The 17,423-nt window shown below is 37.1% G+C and overlaps 1 protein-coding gene across 12 annotated transcripts in view; it reads right to left on the bottom strand.

Annotated features, from left to right (window-relative positions):
* The window catches only part of RCBTB2 (RCC1 and BTB domain containing protein 2), a 57,180-nt gene that overhangs the window by 23,901 nt on the left and 15,856 nt on the right, over positions 1-17,423 (bottom strand). For 8 of the 12 annotated variants that reach the window (XM_045476042.1, XM_045476051.1, XM_045475995.1 and 5 more), the window contains exons 2-3: positions 5,007-5,105; positions 2,228-2,292 (exon numbers count right to left, since the gene is read on the bottom strand). In XM_045476042.1, coding sequence (XP_045331998.1) covers positions 2,228-2,269 — 42 coding nt within the window. In that variant the 5' untranslated portion in view covers positions 2,270-2,292; positions 5,007-5,105. Of the gene's footprint in view, positions 1-2,227; positions 2,293-5,006; positions 5,106-6,558; positions 6,708-17,423 lie in introns of those variants that run through there. The other 4 variants (XM_045476068.1, XM_045476088.1, XM_045476000.1 and 1 more) reach the window with 3 other exon arrangements.

The raw sequence follows: 17,423 nt of genomic DNA, 5'->3' as shown, positions 1-17,423 counted from the left end.
CCTTTAAGGAGCTCACGATAGAAAACAAATATTTATAATATAACCTGGGTACAAAGGAGGTGTGAATACATTGCTTTCAAATATCTGTCAGACTAGCTCCTGGAGGTTAGTCATCAAAAATTCATTTTTCTAAGTCTTTTGGGGGAGTTATTTCATGGGGGAACTGATGACTTACTTTACGAAATGCATTTACACTTTTTGAGGTAAACATTTAGTATCAGTCTCAAGGAACTGTAACATCTTTGTTCACAGAAGAAAAATACATTTTTCTCTCCAACACACTCAGGACTATATACAGCTGTATACACTGTATGTATTATAAACATGTACTTCATATGTATATATACACTTTGTGTATATAATAAGAGTGTAGGTAGCATAGGGTTCACATATAGCGCACCTTGTAGGGCCTGCAGCCACCCTGCATGACAGCAGCCATCTCTACAAAAGGCACCCAACCACCTCTGTGCCCACCTGCTAAATAAGGGACTGGCTGAGCAAGAGCCAAGGCAGGCAACAGACAAATCTGAATGGGGCAAAAACATTGCCAGGAAATGAGAGCTTAGCAGTAGACAAGATAAGTCATCTAGATTGTGTCCCTAGAATTCAGTCCTAATTTGGCCCAGGTAATCCTCCTTCCTACATATAACATTATTATAGGTAATAACTATTTCCTGGCCAGATTTCCTTTACTACTTTGCTCACATCCAGCCCCTCACCCCCCTGTCTTTCACTGGCATCTATCTGGGAGACACAAAGTAGTGAAATTTTAACATTAGCTCAAGAAAAATATAATTAAGGAAACTAAGCTCCATAAAATTAGAGACCAAGACGCATTTTATTATTCTTTTGAGTATGTGCTACCGATATAACTCTGTTTCTCTAACAATATGAAGAACCAAACAGATTATGATACTTCACCTGACTCCAGACGATTACTAAGTTGTCACAATTAAATTTAAAATACCGCATATAGCATTAAAACCAAAATTACCCATTGGGCATGCCTAACAAAAAAAGTTATTTTAAAAAACCCACCAACACCTTGCCTTTTGAAGACTTCCTGGCAATGTAATGCTTTATATGTAATAAAGTCATTTCATTGCTAATTCTGTGAGTCTGTTCTATTTTACAAAATCTGTTGCTCCCAGGAAAAGTTAGGAATTTTTCTGTTAGCATTTTATAACATTCTCAAGTTCTATACATTACTTTTGTAAGCTACTTTCGTACTTTCCTACAAGGGTTCACAACAAACACGTCCATGGTGATACTATGGTTCAGTTTTAGAAGTTCTGCCATCTTTGCACACTATGCTGGCTTTGTATAATTATTTACATCTTTTATTGTGTTTTGACCATATTTATTTAAAAAAGAGCAGAAAACAGGAAAATGAAAGTTAACAGTGGCAGTTAATATTGTTACTAACGAAGAACAGACATCATGTCAATTTAATAAAATTAACATAAGATGGAAAATGATGTGCATGCTGAAAGGTGTGAAACTTCTAACATCAGTTGGACACTGACTAGACTTAAGCTGGTTGACTGTAATGTTAAGCTGTGGTGGAAAATGAATAAGTTAAAGAATATCTGTGATGAATTAAGAATATGTCATCTAAGGGGCGCCTGGGTGGCGCAGTCGGTTAAGCGTCCGACTTCAGCCAGGTCACGATCTCCCGGTCCGGGAGTTCGAGCCCCGCGTCAGGCTCTGGGCTGATGGCTCAGAGCCTGGAGCCTGTTTCCGATTCTGTGTCTCCCTCTCTCTCTGCCCCTCCCCCGTTCATGCTCTGTCCCTCTCTGTCCCAAAAATAAATAAACGTCGAAAAAAAAAAAAAAAAAAAAGAATATGTCATCTAAGATTAGGTGTTTTATAGTTTTGTGAAATCTCTGGGAATGGAGCAAACATTGCTCAACTCAGACCCTCTTGCAGGGTGGTATTATCTGTGAAAAAAGGGATGGTCTGTACTCCTCATCCAGCTCAAAAGGCACCATCTTCAGGAACCCTGCCCTACCCCTCAGACAATACCCACAGTTTTCTGCTAGCCCCTTTGGCATTCTCTGTACCCACAGTAATTATGTTTGCATCTGAGTAACTACACTGTGAGCCCCTCAAAGACAAGTACTATCTCACTGATCTTCCTATTGGATGACCAACAGATGACTGGTATAGGTTTCATGCAACAGAAAATACATGCTCCAGAGGCATGTTTTTGTTTGTTTTTTCTAACCTTGCCACTTTCTCCATAGGAAAGGGAAAGCTCTTCTTCCATATGGACTCAGTCCTGTGCAGTCCCTGAGGAAAAAGTATGTGGTAAAATCAGGATCCTGTGTGTGGAATGAAACTAGGCAGGTTAAAATTATTTTACTTCCAATTAACAGAGAAACTAAGCTAAGCTCAAATATGGTGAAGGGAAGATAAGGGAATTAAGGTGCAGGCATGAGAGTTAACAGCTATAAAAACCAAAAGGTGTTTTAACTGTTCTGAAACTATGTTATGGTCTCTTATGTAATCCTCCTGCTGAGGTCTGGAAAAGTAATCCCAGGATAAATGAAGATTCTTAAATCTATAAGGAAATAAGTAGAAAATTTTCATTTTACAGTTGACCTCCTCTAGATAAGGAAAAATAAAATTTTAGACCTTGGTCAAATTTTCCCTGGGATTGGAAAGTTCCAAATCTGTGAACAGCAGACTTATCAGTTGTCAGCTCCACTGAAGAGTGTATGATTTGCTAAGCTGGAAAAAAAAAAAAAGAAAGAAAGAAAAAGGAGGAATGAATGAAAAAAATGAAAGGATGAACCAAATATGGCTTTGTTATCCTAGACTTTAACAAAAATTCTGCAACAACAGCCACCAAGTATGTAGCAACAGCACTCAATGTTCTTGCCTTAATTAACCATCTCCACAATGACTACTTTCTACCACATAGAAGTAACAGCAGAAGCAGCTCTAACAAAAGATATGCAGTATGTCTAGACTGTGGTTCAATCATTACACAGTTAACTATCCCATCACTAAAAATAAATATAAAGAAATATTCTCCCCTACCCCAAAGCAATAGAATGAAATCATATTTAATAATGTTGATATTTCTGATTTATTAGTTTGGGTTCTATTTACTCAAACAAATACAATCCACATTTCAAAGGGACTAACATCAGAACATTTTATCTGATATTAATTATAAGCAGTTAGAGCTTTATAATAGAGAATGCTGGTAAAATTTTGTTCTCATCAGCTATGGAAAGGTCTCTTAGAATATAAGGAATAATCATATTCAGAATAATTGCAACTCAAACTATGACAACTGATACAAATCATTGTTTCTAATGTTTGGAAAAGATATGCTTGTTTTTAAAATAATCACTTAGACTTTTCTCACTTATTTATTTATAAAACTTGGTCTAGTTGCCAATATGGGAAGATAATTTCATGTGACAGTTAATCCTACTTGATCTGTGCTTCTCTATTAATTTGCAAGCGTTGTTAAGAGAAGCAACCCTGACTCGTTCATTGCTATAACCACCGCAGGACATGGGTCACAGCAGACCACAATACCATACACTGGTTGAAAGCATCCTTTGAATACAGCTTTTTGTATACAAGAGACTGCCTGCATTGAAGATTCTTTTCGTTTTGTTTCATCCTAACTGCATCATCTACATTTTGCCCCAAGTTTACTAGAACAAAAAACAAAAAGAGGAGAGGGAAAAAAGAAAGAGGAAGAGAAAAAAACTAGAAAAGAAGTCAAAGGCAAGAAAAAAGAGGAAATGAATAAGAGGAGAAAAAGGGACCAAAGAAGAGATGCCTCTCATTGTATTGTAGGCTACCTTGTGCCTAGTAGAAGGGAAATCTTTCCAACACATTAACCAGTAATCCCGGTTTGTCGTTTCCCACCCTACCCCTCACTCTACCATTGCAAGTAACCAATTCCATCGTTTTCTGGTTTATTCTTCCTGTTTCGTTTCCTCCTTACATAAAAAATAGTAATTTTATATACTCTTGGGCAATTTGCATTTTTTTAAAACTCAGTTAACAATATATCTCCTGGAAATCATTCCATATCAGCTAACAGAGTTTTTGTTTTGTTTTGTTGGTTTGTTTAATCAACTGAGTATCCTAGTTTTTAAAGGAAGAAAATAAATAGCTTTTTTTGGTGTCTTTGATCAATTTCAATTATAGTACCTATTTAAAAATTAGAGTGGTGGAACACAGCCCATTGTGTTTGACACTCAAGTTAAGACATAATTGCATTAGTGGCATACTGAAATTACCACAATCAAAGAAATAACATTTGTAAGATTCAACTAACATTAACCATAAGATTAACATAATTTCATCTTTATTGGTCAGAACATTCTTGAAGATTTAAAAATGATTCAAGAATAAGTACTATTGTACAGTACTGTGAAAAAAAACTGTTGAATTCTCTAGCATTGTAGAAAGTAGACTGATTTTTTTTCTCACATTATTTCAGTGTGATACAAACATAACAGAGAAAACTAGCGTCAATTTGCACCACTTAAGGAATATAGTTTATGGAATATATGTGAGTATTATAGTTATCTTATTCTATTTTCTACATGATTTTAGCAGGCTATTATTACTATCAATGTTATAGCAGTATATCAATATATACTTCCTAAAAATCCACAATATACAGAATACCATACCTTTGAATTACAAATAACAGTAGCAACAATAATGGTTAAAATAAACAGTAACCCTGTGCCAAGTATTAAGTGCCTTATATTATCTCATTAAACTTTACAATAGTCAAAATGAACAGACACAATCATTGCCTCCATTTTATGGACATGTTTACAAAACTTGACCAACCATCACCAACCAGTCAGGGTTAGAGCCAGTATTTGAACACAAGATGGATTTCAAAACTTCTCTCTTGGACCCTCTCCTGTATTTCAAGGATATTTTAAGTTTTCCTATGTACGTTCCCATTTTATTTTGTACTAACTGGCTGGGAAAGTTCCCTCCAAATATTTTTGTACCTGATTGTTTTAAGTTTCTGGAGCTCAGTATTCAGTCATCTTTAATCCTGTTCTGTCTAGATCCTTGTAAAGTTGTCTTCTAGGATAAAGTTAATGTGACTGAAAAACATAAATACATAAATTCTATTAGAGAAAAACAGAGAAGGAAAAGAATATACCATCTTGCAACTACAACAAGCTATTATTTATCTGAGAAGTATACAGTTTAAAAACTGTATTAGCTCTATTATTAAAAAGTCAGTAGATATGCTCAATTATTAAAAATCAATATTGTAAAATATAACTTTTAGATTTTATACTTTGTAAGTTTTGGGACAATACTTCACCAACTTGAATAATGTAACATACGAAAAAACTCTATACAGTTTAATTTGTAATATGTCAACACAGAAAATGCAAGAGAAGCCATCTGGAATGTGAAAAAAGCAAAACTTTCATACTTTTGGAAGAAGGTATAGAAAACATCTTTGTGACCTTAGGGCAGGGAAAGATTTCTTAAATAAGACACAGAAGCATAAACTACAATGTCTGGTAAAACTTAAAAAAATATGGCATACTAAAAAACAAAATGAACAAAGGAAAACACATGCCACAGAATGAGAGAAGATATTTTCAACATATATAATTGGTGGCTTACAAAGAATTTGTATCTAGAATAAATACCTAAAAATCAGTACCAAAAAAAACAATCCAATTTAGAAATGGGCAAAAGACAAGAAAACTCACAGAAACAATGAACATATTAAGAGATGCTCAAATTCACTATGGAAATGCAATCACAGTGAGACAGAGCTCACCCATCTGCAAAATTAAAGGGGGATAATACCTAGTGTTGCTGAGGATACATATCATAAAGCACACTCATACTGCTATAAGAAAAGCAACTGGTATAATCACTTTAGAGAGTAACTCAACAATATTTAGGCCAGAGCAGTGTCTTTTGATCTTTTTTTTTTTTTTTGATACATGTATGTACCTGAAACAAAGGTTCGACAAAATAATTCTTACTTTTATTATATGATGTGCTTAAGGACATCCTTTTTTCTATTTTTTCTGTCTTACTCTATTCTACTGTATCCTACTCTATTTTATCCTTTCCTATTTCACTATTTAAAAGAAAATGCTGGTCGGAGGAGCTAAGATGGCGGAACAGCATCGAAGTTTTTTTTGTGTCTCGTGTCCATGAAATACAGCCAAACCAACACTAAACCATGCTGCACACCTAGAAAACGGATCTGAGCATTAACACAACAATCTACACAACTGAACCACAGAATTCAGCAGGTACGTGGCGCGAAGAGGTGAATTTGGGGAGCAAGAAGCTACAAAAGGTAGGGAACCGCTTTTGGGGGCAGAGAGAGGACGGAGACTGGGGAGGGGGGAGAATACGGGAAAAGCACTCCTCCCCAAAAGCAGCTGGAGAGAAAATGGAAAAGTGGAAACAGCTGCAGGGACTGAACTAAAAAGGGAGAAAGGAGAAAGGAGAGGGTTTAAATTCCATTAAGACTCTAAACACGGGGAGCGCAGAGTCTGCAACTCTGCAGCTCAATACCTGGATGTGCTCTGGTGTGAAGGGTGAATCCCCAGGAGTAGAGTGGATTCTGGGGTTCTTCAGGTCACACGGGGAGAGGCGGTTCCCCTGCTGGGAAGACACCTGGTAGAGGCTGTGTGGGTCCCCCAAAGGCAAGGTCCAAGTGGACCCGGGAGAACAACCACATTCGCTGGTGCTGGAACAAGGTCGTTAAGGGTAAAGCCTGGTGCCAGATGTGTGTTGTGATTTTCCATACTCCCTGAAACACTGCTGCTGCACTATCTTGCGAACTTTTTCTGGGGAGGGCTGGCACCCAGCCATAGTCTCTGGGCATTGGCAGCAGCATGGCCCCACAAATGTCCCTGGGTGTGGCCGGCACCCAGCCATTATTCGATGAGACCCTCCTGCAGAGGGGCAGAAAGGGTCAAAGCTGCAGTCCCTCAGAAGTAAGGGGTTGGGAAAAACAGCCACGTCTGAGACAAAACTCAGGAGGGAGGTGCTGCCTGGGGCTTGGTCATGGACTGTGTAAAAGCGGGAGTGGATAGAAGCCAAAGACAAAGGACTGGTACACGATTGCTGATCAGGGAGAATGGAGTTCCGATACTAGAGACTGGCTAGCTGGGTGATGCCATTTTTACCACTCCAGCGCGTGCGCATGCGCACCTACCAGCACTACAACAATCCACCCCAGTAAGGTAAGTAGCGCCATCTACTGGAGAACCGAGCCGTTACACTGAGTCCCGCGCAACTGGGTCAACCTTGATCTTCAGGAACACAAGTCTCTCCGCCTGCTTAGTTTATGGACTATAAAGTGCTTCATAGTTTGACTTCTAGGGGAAAATGAAGTGATTTCAGTCGTATTTCAGTATGTTCACTGGCTCATCTATTCAATTTTCTTTTTTTCTATTTTTTGTTTCTTTTCTTTTTCTTGAACACATAAAGAGAAAAACCTCATTTTTATTTTCAATTTTTATTAAAAATATTTTAATTTTGGGGGCACCTGGGTGGCTCACTCGGTTAAGCATCGGATGTCAGCTCAGGTCATGACCTCATGATTTGTGAGTTAAAGCCCCGCATCGGGCTCTGTGCTGACAGCTCAGAGCCTGGAGCCTGCTTCCTCTCTCTCTGCCCCTCCCCTGCTCATGATCTCTCTCTCTCAAAAATAAATAAACATTAACAAAAATGTAAACAATATTTTATTTTTTTCTACTGTATTTTTTACTTTTGGGTAAATTTTTTCAAATTCTATTTAATTCCACCAATTCATTTTAGTCACTTCAGTGTATTCATTTTTTCAAATTTTCAAACGATTTCTATTCTTTTCGTTCCCCTTTTTTCTCTAATCTGTCAAGACCCTTTCAACACCCAGACCAAAACACACCTAAGATCTAGCATCATATATTTGATTTTGTGTGTGTGTGTTTAATTTCTTTATTATTAACACTTTTTTAATTTTAATTTTTTTTACCTCATTAATCCTTTTTCTCCCTTCAAAATGATGAAACGAAGGAATTCACCCCAAAGGAAAGAGCACGAAGAAACGACAGCCAAGGATTTAACCAACAGAGAGAGAAACGAGATGTCTGAACCAGAATTTAGAATCACGATAATACGAACACTAGCTGGAGTCGAAAATAGATTAGAATCCCTTTCTGCGGAGATAAAAGAAGTAAAAGCTAGTCAGGATGAAATAAAACATGCTATAACTGAGCTGCAATCTTGGATGGACACCACAGCAGCAAGGATGCATGAGGCAAAACAGGAATGAGCGATATAGAGGACAAATTTATGGAGAATAATGAAGCAGAAAAAAAGAGGGAGATTAAGGCAAAAGAGCATGATTTAAGAATTAGAGAAATCAGTAATTCATTAAAAAGGAAAAACATCAGAATCACAGGCGTTCCAGAAGAGGAAGAGAGAGAAATAGGGGTAGAAGGGTTATGTGAACAAATCATAGTGGAAAATTTTCCTAACCTAGGGAAAGACACAGATATCAAAACTCAGGAAGCACACAGAACTCCCATTAGATTCAACAAAAACTGACCATCAATAAGGCATATCATAGTCAAATTCACAAAATACTGAAGCCAGGAGAAAATCAGGAAAGCAGCAAGGGAAAAAAAGTCCTTAACCTACAAGGGAAGACAGATCAGGTTTGTAACAGACCTATCCACAGAAACTTTGCAGGCCAGAAAGGAGTGGCAGGATATATTAATTGTGCTTGACTCAGAAAAATATGCAGCCAAGAATTCTTTATGCAGCAAGGGTGTCATTCAAAATAGGAGATAAAGTTTCCCAAACAAAACTTAAAGAAGTTCATGACCACTAAAATAACCCTGGAACAGATTTTAAGGGGGACTCTCTGAGGGGAGAAAAGATAAAATAAATAAATAAATAATAAACAAATAAATAAATAAATAAATACCAAAAGCAACAAAGACTAGAAAGGACCAGAGAACACCACCAGACCCCAACTCTACAAGCAACATAATGGCAATACATTCATATCTTCCAGTAATCACTCTAAACATCAATGGACTCAATGCTCCAATCAAAAGACACAGAATGGATCAAAGGTAACAGAATGGATAAGAAAACAAGATCCATCTAAATGCTGTTTACAAGAGACCTACTTTAGACCTAAAGACACCTTTAGATTGAAAGTAAGCGAATGGAGAACCATCTATCATGCTAATGGTCAACAAAAGAAAGCCAGAGTAGCAATACTTATATCAGATAATTTAGACTTTAAAATAAAGACTGTATCAAGAGATGAAGAAGCGCATTTATCATAATCAAGGGGTCTTTCCACCAAGAAGACCTAATAATTGTAAACATTTATGCACCAAATGTGACAGAACCCAAATATATAAATCAATCACAAACATAAAGAAACTCATTGATAGTAATATCATGAAAGTAGGAGACTTCAACACCCCACTCACAGCAATGGACAGATCATCTAATCAAAAAATCAACAAGGAAAAAATGGCTTTGAATAACACACTGGACCAGATGGACTTAACAGATATATTCAGAACATTTCATCCTAAAGCAGAATATACATTCTCCTCCAGTGCACATGGAACGGTCTCCAGAACAGACCACATACTGGGACACAAATCAGCCCTCAGCAAGTACAAAGGATCGAGATCATACCGTGCATATTTTCAGACCACAATGCTATGAAACTTGAAATCAACCACAAGAAAAAATTTGGAAAGGTAACAAATACTTGGAGACTGAAGAACATCCTACTGAAGAATGAATGGGCTAACCAAGCAGTTAAAGATGAAATTAAAAAGTTCATGGAAGCCAATGAAGATGATAACACCACAACCCAAAACCTCTGGCACACAGCAAAGGCAGTCATAAGAGGAAAGTATATAGCAATCCAGGCTTTCCTAAAGAAGGAAGAAAGATCTCAGATACACAACCTGAGGCCTTAAGGAGCTGGAAAAAGAACAGCAAATAAAACCCAAAACCAGCAGAAGACAGGAAATAATAAAGATTAGAGCAGAAACTAATGCTATCAAAAACAAAAACAAAAACAAAAAAAGTAGAACAGATCAATGAAACCAGAAGCTGGTTTTTTGAAAGAATTAAGAAAATTGATAAACCACTAGCCAGTTTGATCAAAAAGAAAAAGGAAAGGACCCAAATACATAAAATGAAGAATGAAAGAGGAGAAATCACAACCAACACAGCAGAAATAAAAACAATAATAAGAGAATATTATGAGCAGTTATATGCCAATAAAATGGGCAACCTGGAAGAAATGGACCAATTCTTAGAAATATATACACTACCAATGGGGCGCCTGGGTGGCGCAGTCGGTTAAGCGTCCGACTTCAGCCAGGTCACGATCTCGCGGTCCGTGAGTTCGAGCCCCGCGTCAGGCTCTGGGCTGATGGCTCAGAGCCTGGAGCCTGTTTCTGATTCTGTGTCTCCCTCTCTCTCTGCCCCTCCCCCGTTCATGCTCTGTCTCTCTCTGTCCCAAAAATAAATAAACGTTGAAAAAAAAAAAATAAAAAAAAAGAAATATATACACTACCAAAACTGGAACAGGAAGAAATAGAAAATTTGAACAGACCCATAACCAGTAAGGAAATCGAATTAGGAATCAAAAACCTCCCAAAAAACAAGAGTCCAGGGCCAGATGGCTTTCCAGGGGAATTCTACCAAACATTTAAGGAAGAGTTAACACCTACTCTCTTGAAGCTGTCCCAAAGAATAGAAATGGAAGGAAAACTTCCAAACTCTTTCTATGAAACCAGCATGACCTTGATTCCAAAACCAGACAGAGACCCCAATAAAAAGGAGAACTACAGACCGATTTCCCTGATGAACATGGATGCAAAAATCCTCAACAAGATATTAGCCAACCAGATCCAACGATACATTAAAAAAATTATTCACCATGACCAAGTGGGATTTATACCTGGGATGCAGGGCTGGTTCAATATCTGGAAAACAATTAACGTGATTCATCACATCAATAAAAAAAAGGACAAGAACCATACGATCCTCTCAATAGATGCAGAGAAAGCATTTGACAAAATACAGCATCTTTTCTTGATAAAAACCCTCCAGAAAGTAGGGATAGAAGGATCATACCTCGAGATCATAAAAGCCATATATGAAAGACCCAATGCTAATATCATCCTCAATGGGGAAAAACTGAGAGCTTTCCCCCTAAGATCAGGAACAGGACAGGGATGTCCACTCTTGCCACTGTTGTTCAACATAGTATTGGAAGTCTTAGCCTCTGCAATCAGACAACACAAAGAAATAAAAGGCATCCAAATCGGCCAGGAGGAGGTCAAACTTTCAATCTTTGCAGATGACATTATACTCTATATGGAAAACCCAAAAGATTCCACCAGAAAACTGCTAGAACTGATTTATGAGTAGAGCAAAGTTGCATGATATAAAATCAATGCACAGAAATCGGTTGCATTCCTATACACCAACAATGAAGCGACAGAAAGAGAAATCAAGAAATCGATCCCATTTACAATTTCACCAAAACCCATAAAATACCTAGGAATTAATCTAACCAAAGAGGTGAAAAATCTATACACTGAAAACTATAGAAAGCTTATGAAAGAAATTGAAGAAGACATAAAAACATGGAAAAAGATTCCATGCTCCTGGATAGGAAGAACAAATATTGTTAAAATGTAGATACTACCCAAAGCAATCTACATATTGAATGCAATCCCTATCAAAATAACACCAGCATTCTTCACAGAGCTAGAACAAACAATCCTAAAATTTGTATGGAACCAGAGAAGACCCTGAATAGCCAAAGAAATCTTGAAAAAGAAAACCAAAGCAGGCGGCATCACAATCCCGGACTTGAAGCTATACTATAAAGCTGTAATCATCAAGACAGTATGGTACTGACACAAGAACAGACACTCAGATCAATGGAACAGGGAACCCAGATATGGACCCACAAAGGTATGGCCAACTAATCTTTGACAAAGCAGGAAAGATTATCCAATGGAATAAAGACAGGCTCTTCAGCAAGTGGTTCTGGGAAAACTGAACAGCGACATGCAGAAAAATGAACCTGGACCACTTTCTTATACCATACATAAAAATAAACTCAAAATGGATGAAAGACCTCAATGTAAGACAGGAAGCCATCAAAATCCTCAAGGAGAAAGCAGGCAAAAACCTCTTTGATCTTGGCCACAGCAGCTTCTTACTCAACACGTCTCCGGAGGCAAGGGAAATAAACGCAAAAATGAACTACGGGGACCTCATCAAAATAAAAAGCTTCTGCACAGCGAAGGAAACAATCAGCAAAACTAAAAGGCAACGGACAGAATGGGAGAAGATATTTGCAAATGATATATCAGATAAAGGGTTAGGATCCAAAATCTATAAAGAACTTATCAAAATCAACACCCAAAAAAACAAATAATCCAGTGAAGAAATGGGCAAAAGACATGAATAGACACTTCTCCAAAGAAGACATCCAGATGGCCAACCGACACATGAAAAATTGCTCAACATCACTCATCATCAGGGAAATAAAAATCAAAACCACAATGAGATACCACCTTACACCTGTCAGAATGGCTAACAGTAACAACTCAGGCAACAACAGATGTTGGCGAGAATGGGGAGAAAGAGGATCTCTTTTGCACTGTTGGTGGGAATGCAAGCTGGTGCAGCCACTCTGGAAAAACAGTATGGAGGTTCCTCAAAAAATTACAAATAGAACTACCCTACAACCCATCAACTGCACTACTAGGTATTTATCAGGGATACAGGTATGCTGTTTCGAAGGGACACATGCACCCCAATTTTTATAGCAGCACTATCAACAACAGCTAAACTATGGAAAGAGCCCAAATGTCCATCGAGGGATGAATGGATAAAGAAGATGTGGTACATATATTCAATAGATTATTACTCAGCAATCAAAAAGAATGAAATCTTGCCATTTGCAACTACGTGGATGGAACTGGAGGGTATTATGCTAAGCAAAATTAGTCAGAGACAGGCAAATATGACTTCACTCATATGAGGACTTTAGGACACATAACAGATGAACGTAAGGGAAGGGAAGCAAAAATAACATAAAAACAGGGAGGGAGACAAAACATAAGAGACTCAAATATGGGGAACAGAGGGTTACTGGAGGGGTTGTGGGGGGGGGATGGGCTAAATGGGCAGGGGCCATTAGGGAATCTACTCCTGAAATTATTGTTGTACTATATGCTAACTAATTTGGATGCAAATTAAAAAAAAATAAAATTAAAAAAAAAAGAAAATGCTGGTCTCGACTCACTAAAATAATTTCATGATCACTAAGAAGTCACACCTTATAGCTTGGACAGTGCTGGCCTAGATAAACTCTAGAGCATATTCACAATTGTTTGCAATAGAAGAACACTAGAAATAGCAAACAATTGATCAACAGGATTCCTCAACAGAATTTATCAACTGTGGCATGTGGATACCATACAGCAATTAAAATCAGACAGAATCAACACAGATAAATCTCCAAAATAATTTTAGCCAAAAACCACTCAGTCACAGAATGATACAGATGGTATACTATTTGATAAATTAATTCATCAAATTTAATAAAGTTTAAAACATGCAGAAGACAATACTATTTTAATGTGTCATGGATACTGACATATACATGAGTGGAGTCTGACGGGAATTTTTTTTAATAGGAAAGTTTTGATAAGGGTAATGCGAAAGATAAAATTTTCCATGTCATTCTTTCAGTGAATTGGTATGATTGGCTTTTCCATCTGAGAAGGCAGTTTTCAAGATATTAAAGTTAAATTATATTAATAATCTGAGTATAGGAGAATAGTTACCCAATGTTAAAGAAAACACCATTTTGGAGTCAAAATACATCCATTCTAATACTGCCTCTACCATCAACATAAGAATTCAATAAAGTCTTGATAATCACAACTCATAAACCACAATCTCTTTTGCCATCAGAAAAAGAAAATTTTATCAATACCAAAAGAAGATAACAAATAAATAACATGGACAAACTATAGTATCTTAAATGCCATGGAAGAAATTTCAAAATAGACAAAAAGTTTACTATTAGCATATCAGAATGGCAAAAATGTATTTTCTACTTCTGGTCCAAAACTGCTTACAATGATCCAGCAATTACACTACTATGTATTTACCCAAAGAATACAAAAAATACTGATTCGAGGGGATATAAGCACACCAATGTTTATAGCAGCATTATCAACAATAGCAAAATTATGGAAAGAGCCTAAATGTCCACTGTCTGATGAATGGATAAAGAAGACGTGGTGTGTGTATGCATGTATGTGTGTGTATGTATGTGTGTATATACATATACATATATATATACACACACACATACACACACACACATATATATATATATATGGAATATTACTCAGCCATCAAAAAGAATGAAATCTTGCCATTTACAATGACGTGGTAGAGCTAGAGAGTATTAAACTAAGCAAAATAAGTTGGTCAGAGAAAAATACCATATGATTTCACTCATGTGGAATTTAAGAAACAAAACAGATGAATGTGGGCTGGCGGTGGGGGTGGGGGGAGGCAATCCAGAAAACAGACTCTTAACTAAAGAGAACAAACTGAGGGTTGCTGGAAGAGAGGATGGCAGTTGAATAGGTAATGGATATTAAGAAGGGCACTAGTGATAAGCACTGGGTGTTGTATGTAAGTGATGAATCACTAAATTCTACACCTGAAAGTAGTATTACACTGTATATTAGCTAACTGCAATTTAGATAAAAACTTGAAAAAAATTTTTTTTAAAAATAAAACTGTTGAGGTACCTGGGTGGCGCAGTCAGTTAAGCGTCTGACTCTTGGTTTCAGCTCAGGACATGATCTCACAGTTCGTGAGATTGAACCCTGAGTCAGGCTCCTCATTGACAGCATGGAGCCTGCTTGGGATTCCCTCTCCTTCTCTCTCTCTGCTCCTCCCCCAATCATGCACATGTGTGTGCTCTCTTTCAAAATAAACTTAGAAAACAAAATTAAATTAAAATAAAATAATAAAATAAAATGAAATGAAGTAAAATAAAATAAATACAATACAATGCAATACAATAAAACTGTTTACAAATTTCCCCCTTTTCTGCACAGGAGGGCAATGTTTCTTATAGACCTCTTATAGACTTCTTCTCTTATAGAGAAGAGGTTGGCATCTGTATTAGGAATCTCTTCACAGTGACAGAGTGTCACAGATTAAGATCATTCCATACATGGGGTGCCTGGGTGGCTCAGTCAGTTGAGCGTCCGACTTCGGCTCAGGCCATGATCTCACAGTTTGTGGGTTCAAGCCCCACATCAGGCTCTGTGCTGACCGCTTGCTCAGAGCCTGGAGCCTGCTTCAGATTCTGTGTTTCCCTCTCTCTCTCTGCCCCTCCCCTGCTCACACTTTGTCTCACTCTGTTTCTCAAAAATAAATAAATGTAAAAAAAAAAAAAAAAAAAGATTATTCCATACAATTCTTGCTACGTTATTTAGTTTTTTTCCTTACATGTGTTTTCACACTTACAACTTGACTCATGTATGTTGTTAATTATTCATATTAATAAGTGCCTATGCTTCGCAAAACAGTTTCTTATGAATTTCCTTTTTTTGGAATGTAATAAGAACTATGTTATTACAGAATCATACCATACTCACATATGCTTTGCAATATAAAAAGAAAATGAGAGAATGCCTTTTCAAAGAAGAAACTCCTACCACTGATCTCTGCCTTTAGAGGACCTAAATTGGACACTCACAGGGCCAATGTTTCAAGTTTTTGCAACAGTAATTTTCAAAAGCAAATATACATTAACAAAGGTAATTTTTTTGTATAACATTTTTTTTTTTTTTTTTTTTTTTTTTTTTTTTGCTTTGTGCAAGTTTCATTCCAATGTGGGAAGCTAACAATCATGATAGGTACATTATACGGTATATTGAAAAGTGATGGTGCCATAAAAATGAAAATGGAGCAAGATAGTAGGGATCAGGAGTCTTGAGGTTGATTATAAGGTTTTCAATTTTGAACAGGGTGGTCAGAGAGCTTCCCTGACTATATAATATCTAAGGAAAGACTTGAAGAAAGGAAGAAGTGAGCTCTGAGTACATCTAGAGCAAAAGTGATCCACACACAAAATCTATCCACTGCTAAAGCTCTGAGGTAAGTAGGTTTGAGCAGAAAAGTGACAAGATCTGATCTTGTTTTGAGTCACACTAGTTCTGTGCTGATATTTCTATTATTTTCTCTTTTTTATTGAGGTGTAATTGACATGCAACATTACTTTCAGGTGTATAACATGATTCAACATCTGTATACACTGTGAAATGGTCACCACAATAAATCTATTCACCACCATAAGTTACAAGAAAAAAATTTGTTTCTTATGAGAACTTTCAAGATCTACTCTTCTGGCAACACTCCAAATATGCACCTACAATATTATTGACTATAGTCACCATGCTGCACATCACACTCCATGTCATATTCATTTCATACCCTGAAGTCTGTACCTCGGAACCCCCTTCATTCATTTCATCGCTCCCCCAACCCCCTCACTCCTGGCAACCACCACCCTTTTCTCCATCTCTATAACTTTTGTTTGTTGTATTAGATTCCACATATAAGTGAGATCATACAGTATTTGCCTTTCTCTGATTTATTTCACTTAGCATAGTGGCCTCTAGGTCCATCCGTGTTGTTTCAAATGGCAAGATCTCATTCTTTTCTATGGCTAAGTAGTATTCTGTTGTGTATATATACCACACGTTCTTTATCCATTCATCTATCTGTGGGCACTTAGGTTGTTTTTATATGTTGGCTCTTGTAAATAATGCTGCAATGAACACAGGGGTGAATATATCTTTTCAATTTAGTGTTTTCACTTTCTTTCAGTAAAAACCCAGAAATGGAATTGCTGGATCATATGCGACTTTTTTGAGGAACCTGTTTTCCATAGTGGCTGCACAACTGACATTCCCACCAACAAGGCACAAGGGTTCCCTTTTCTTCACAACCTTGCCAATACTTGTTATTTCCTGGCATACTGGTAACAGCCATTCAACAGGTGCGAGGTGACATGTCATTGTGGTTTTGACTTGCATTTCTCTGATGATTAGTGATGTTGAGCATCTTTTCCTGTACCATGGCCATCCGTATGTCTCCTTTGGAAAAATGTCTATTCAGATCCTGTGCCCATTTTTAATTGTTTATTTGCTATTGAGTTATACGAGTTCTTCATATTTGAATATTAAATCCTTATCAAATATATGATTTGCAAATATTTTTTTCCCATTTTGTAGGTTGCCTTTTCATTTTGTTGATGGCTTCTTTTGCTGTGCAGAAGCTTTTTA

The sequence above is a fragment of the Leopardus geoffroyi genome, chromosome A1, assembly GCF_018350155.1.
Source record: "Leopardus geoffroyi isolate Oge1 chromosome A1, O.geoffroyi_Oge1_pat1.0, whole genome shotgun sequence".
Taxonomy (NCBI): Eukaryota; Metazoa; Chordata; class Mammalia; order Carnivora; family Felidae; genus Leopardus; species Leopardus geoffroyi.
Note: the sequence above shows the minus strand (reverse complement) of the source record. Positions and strands in the feature narration are given on the sequence as shown.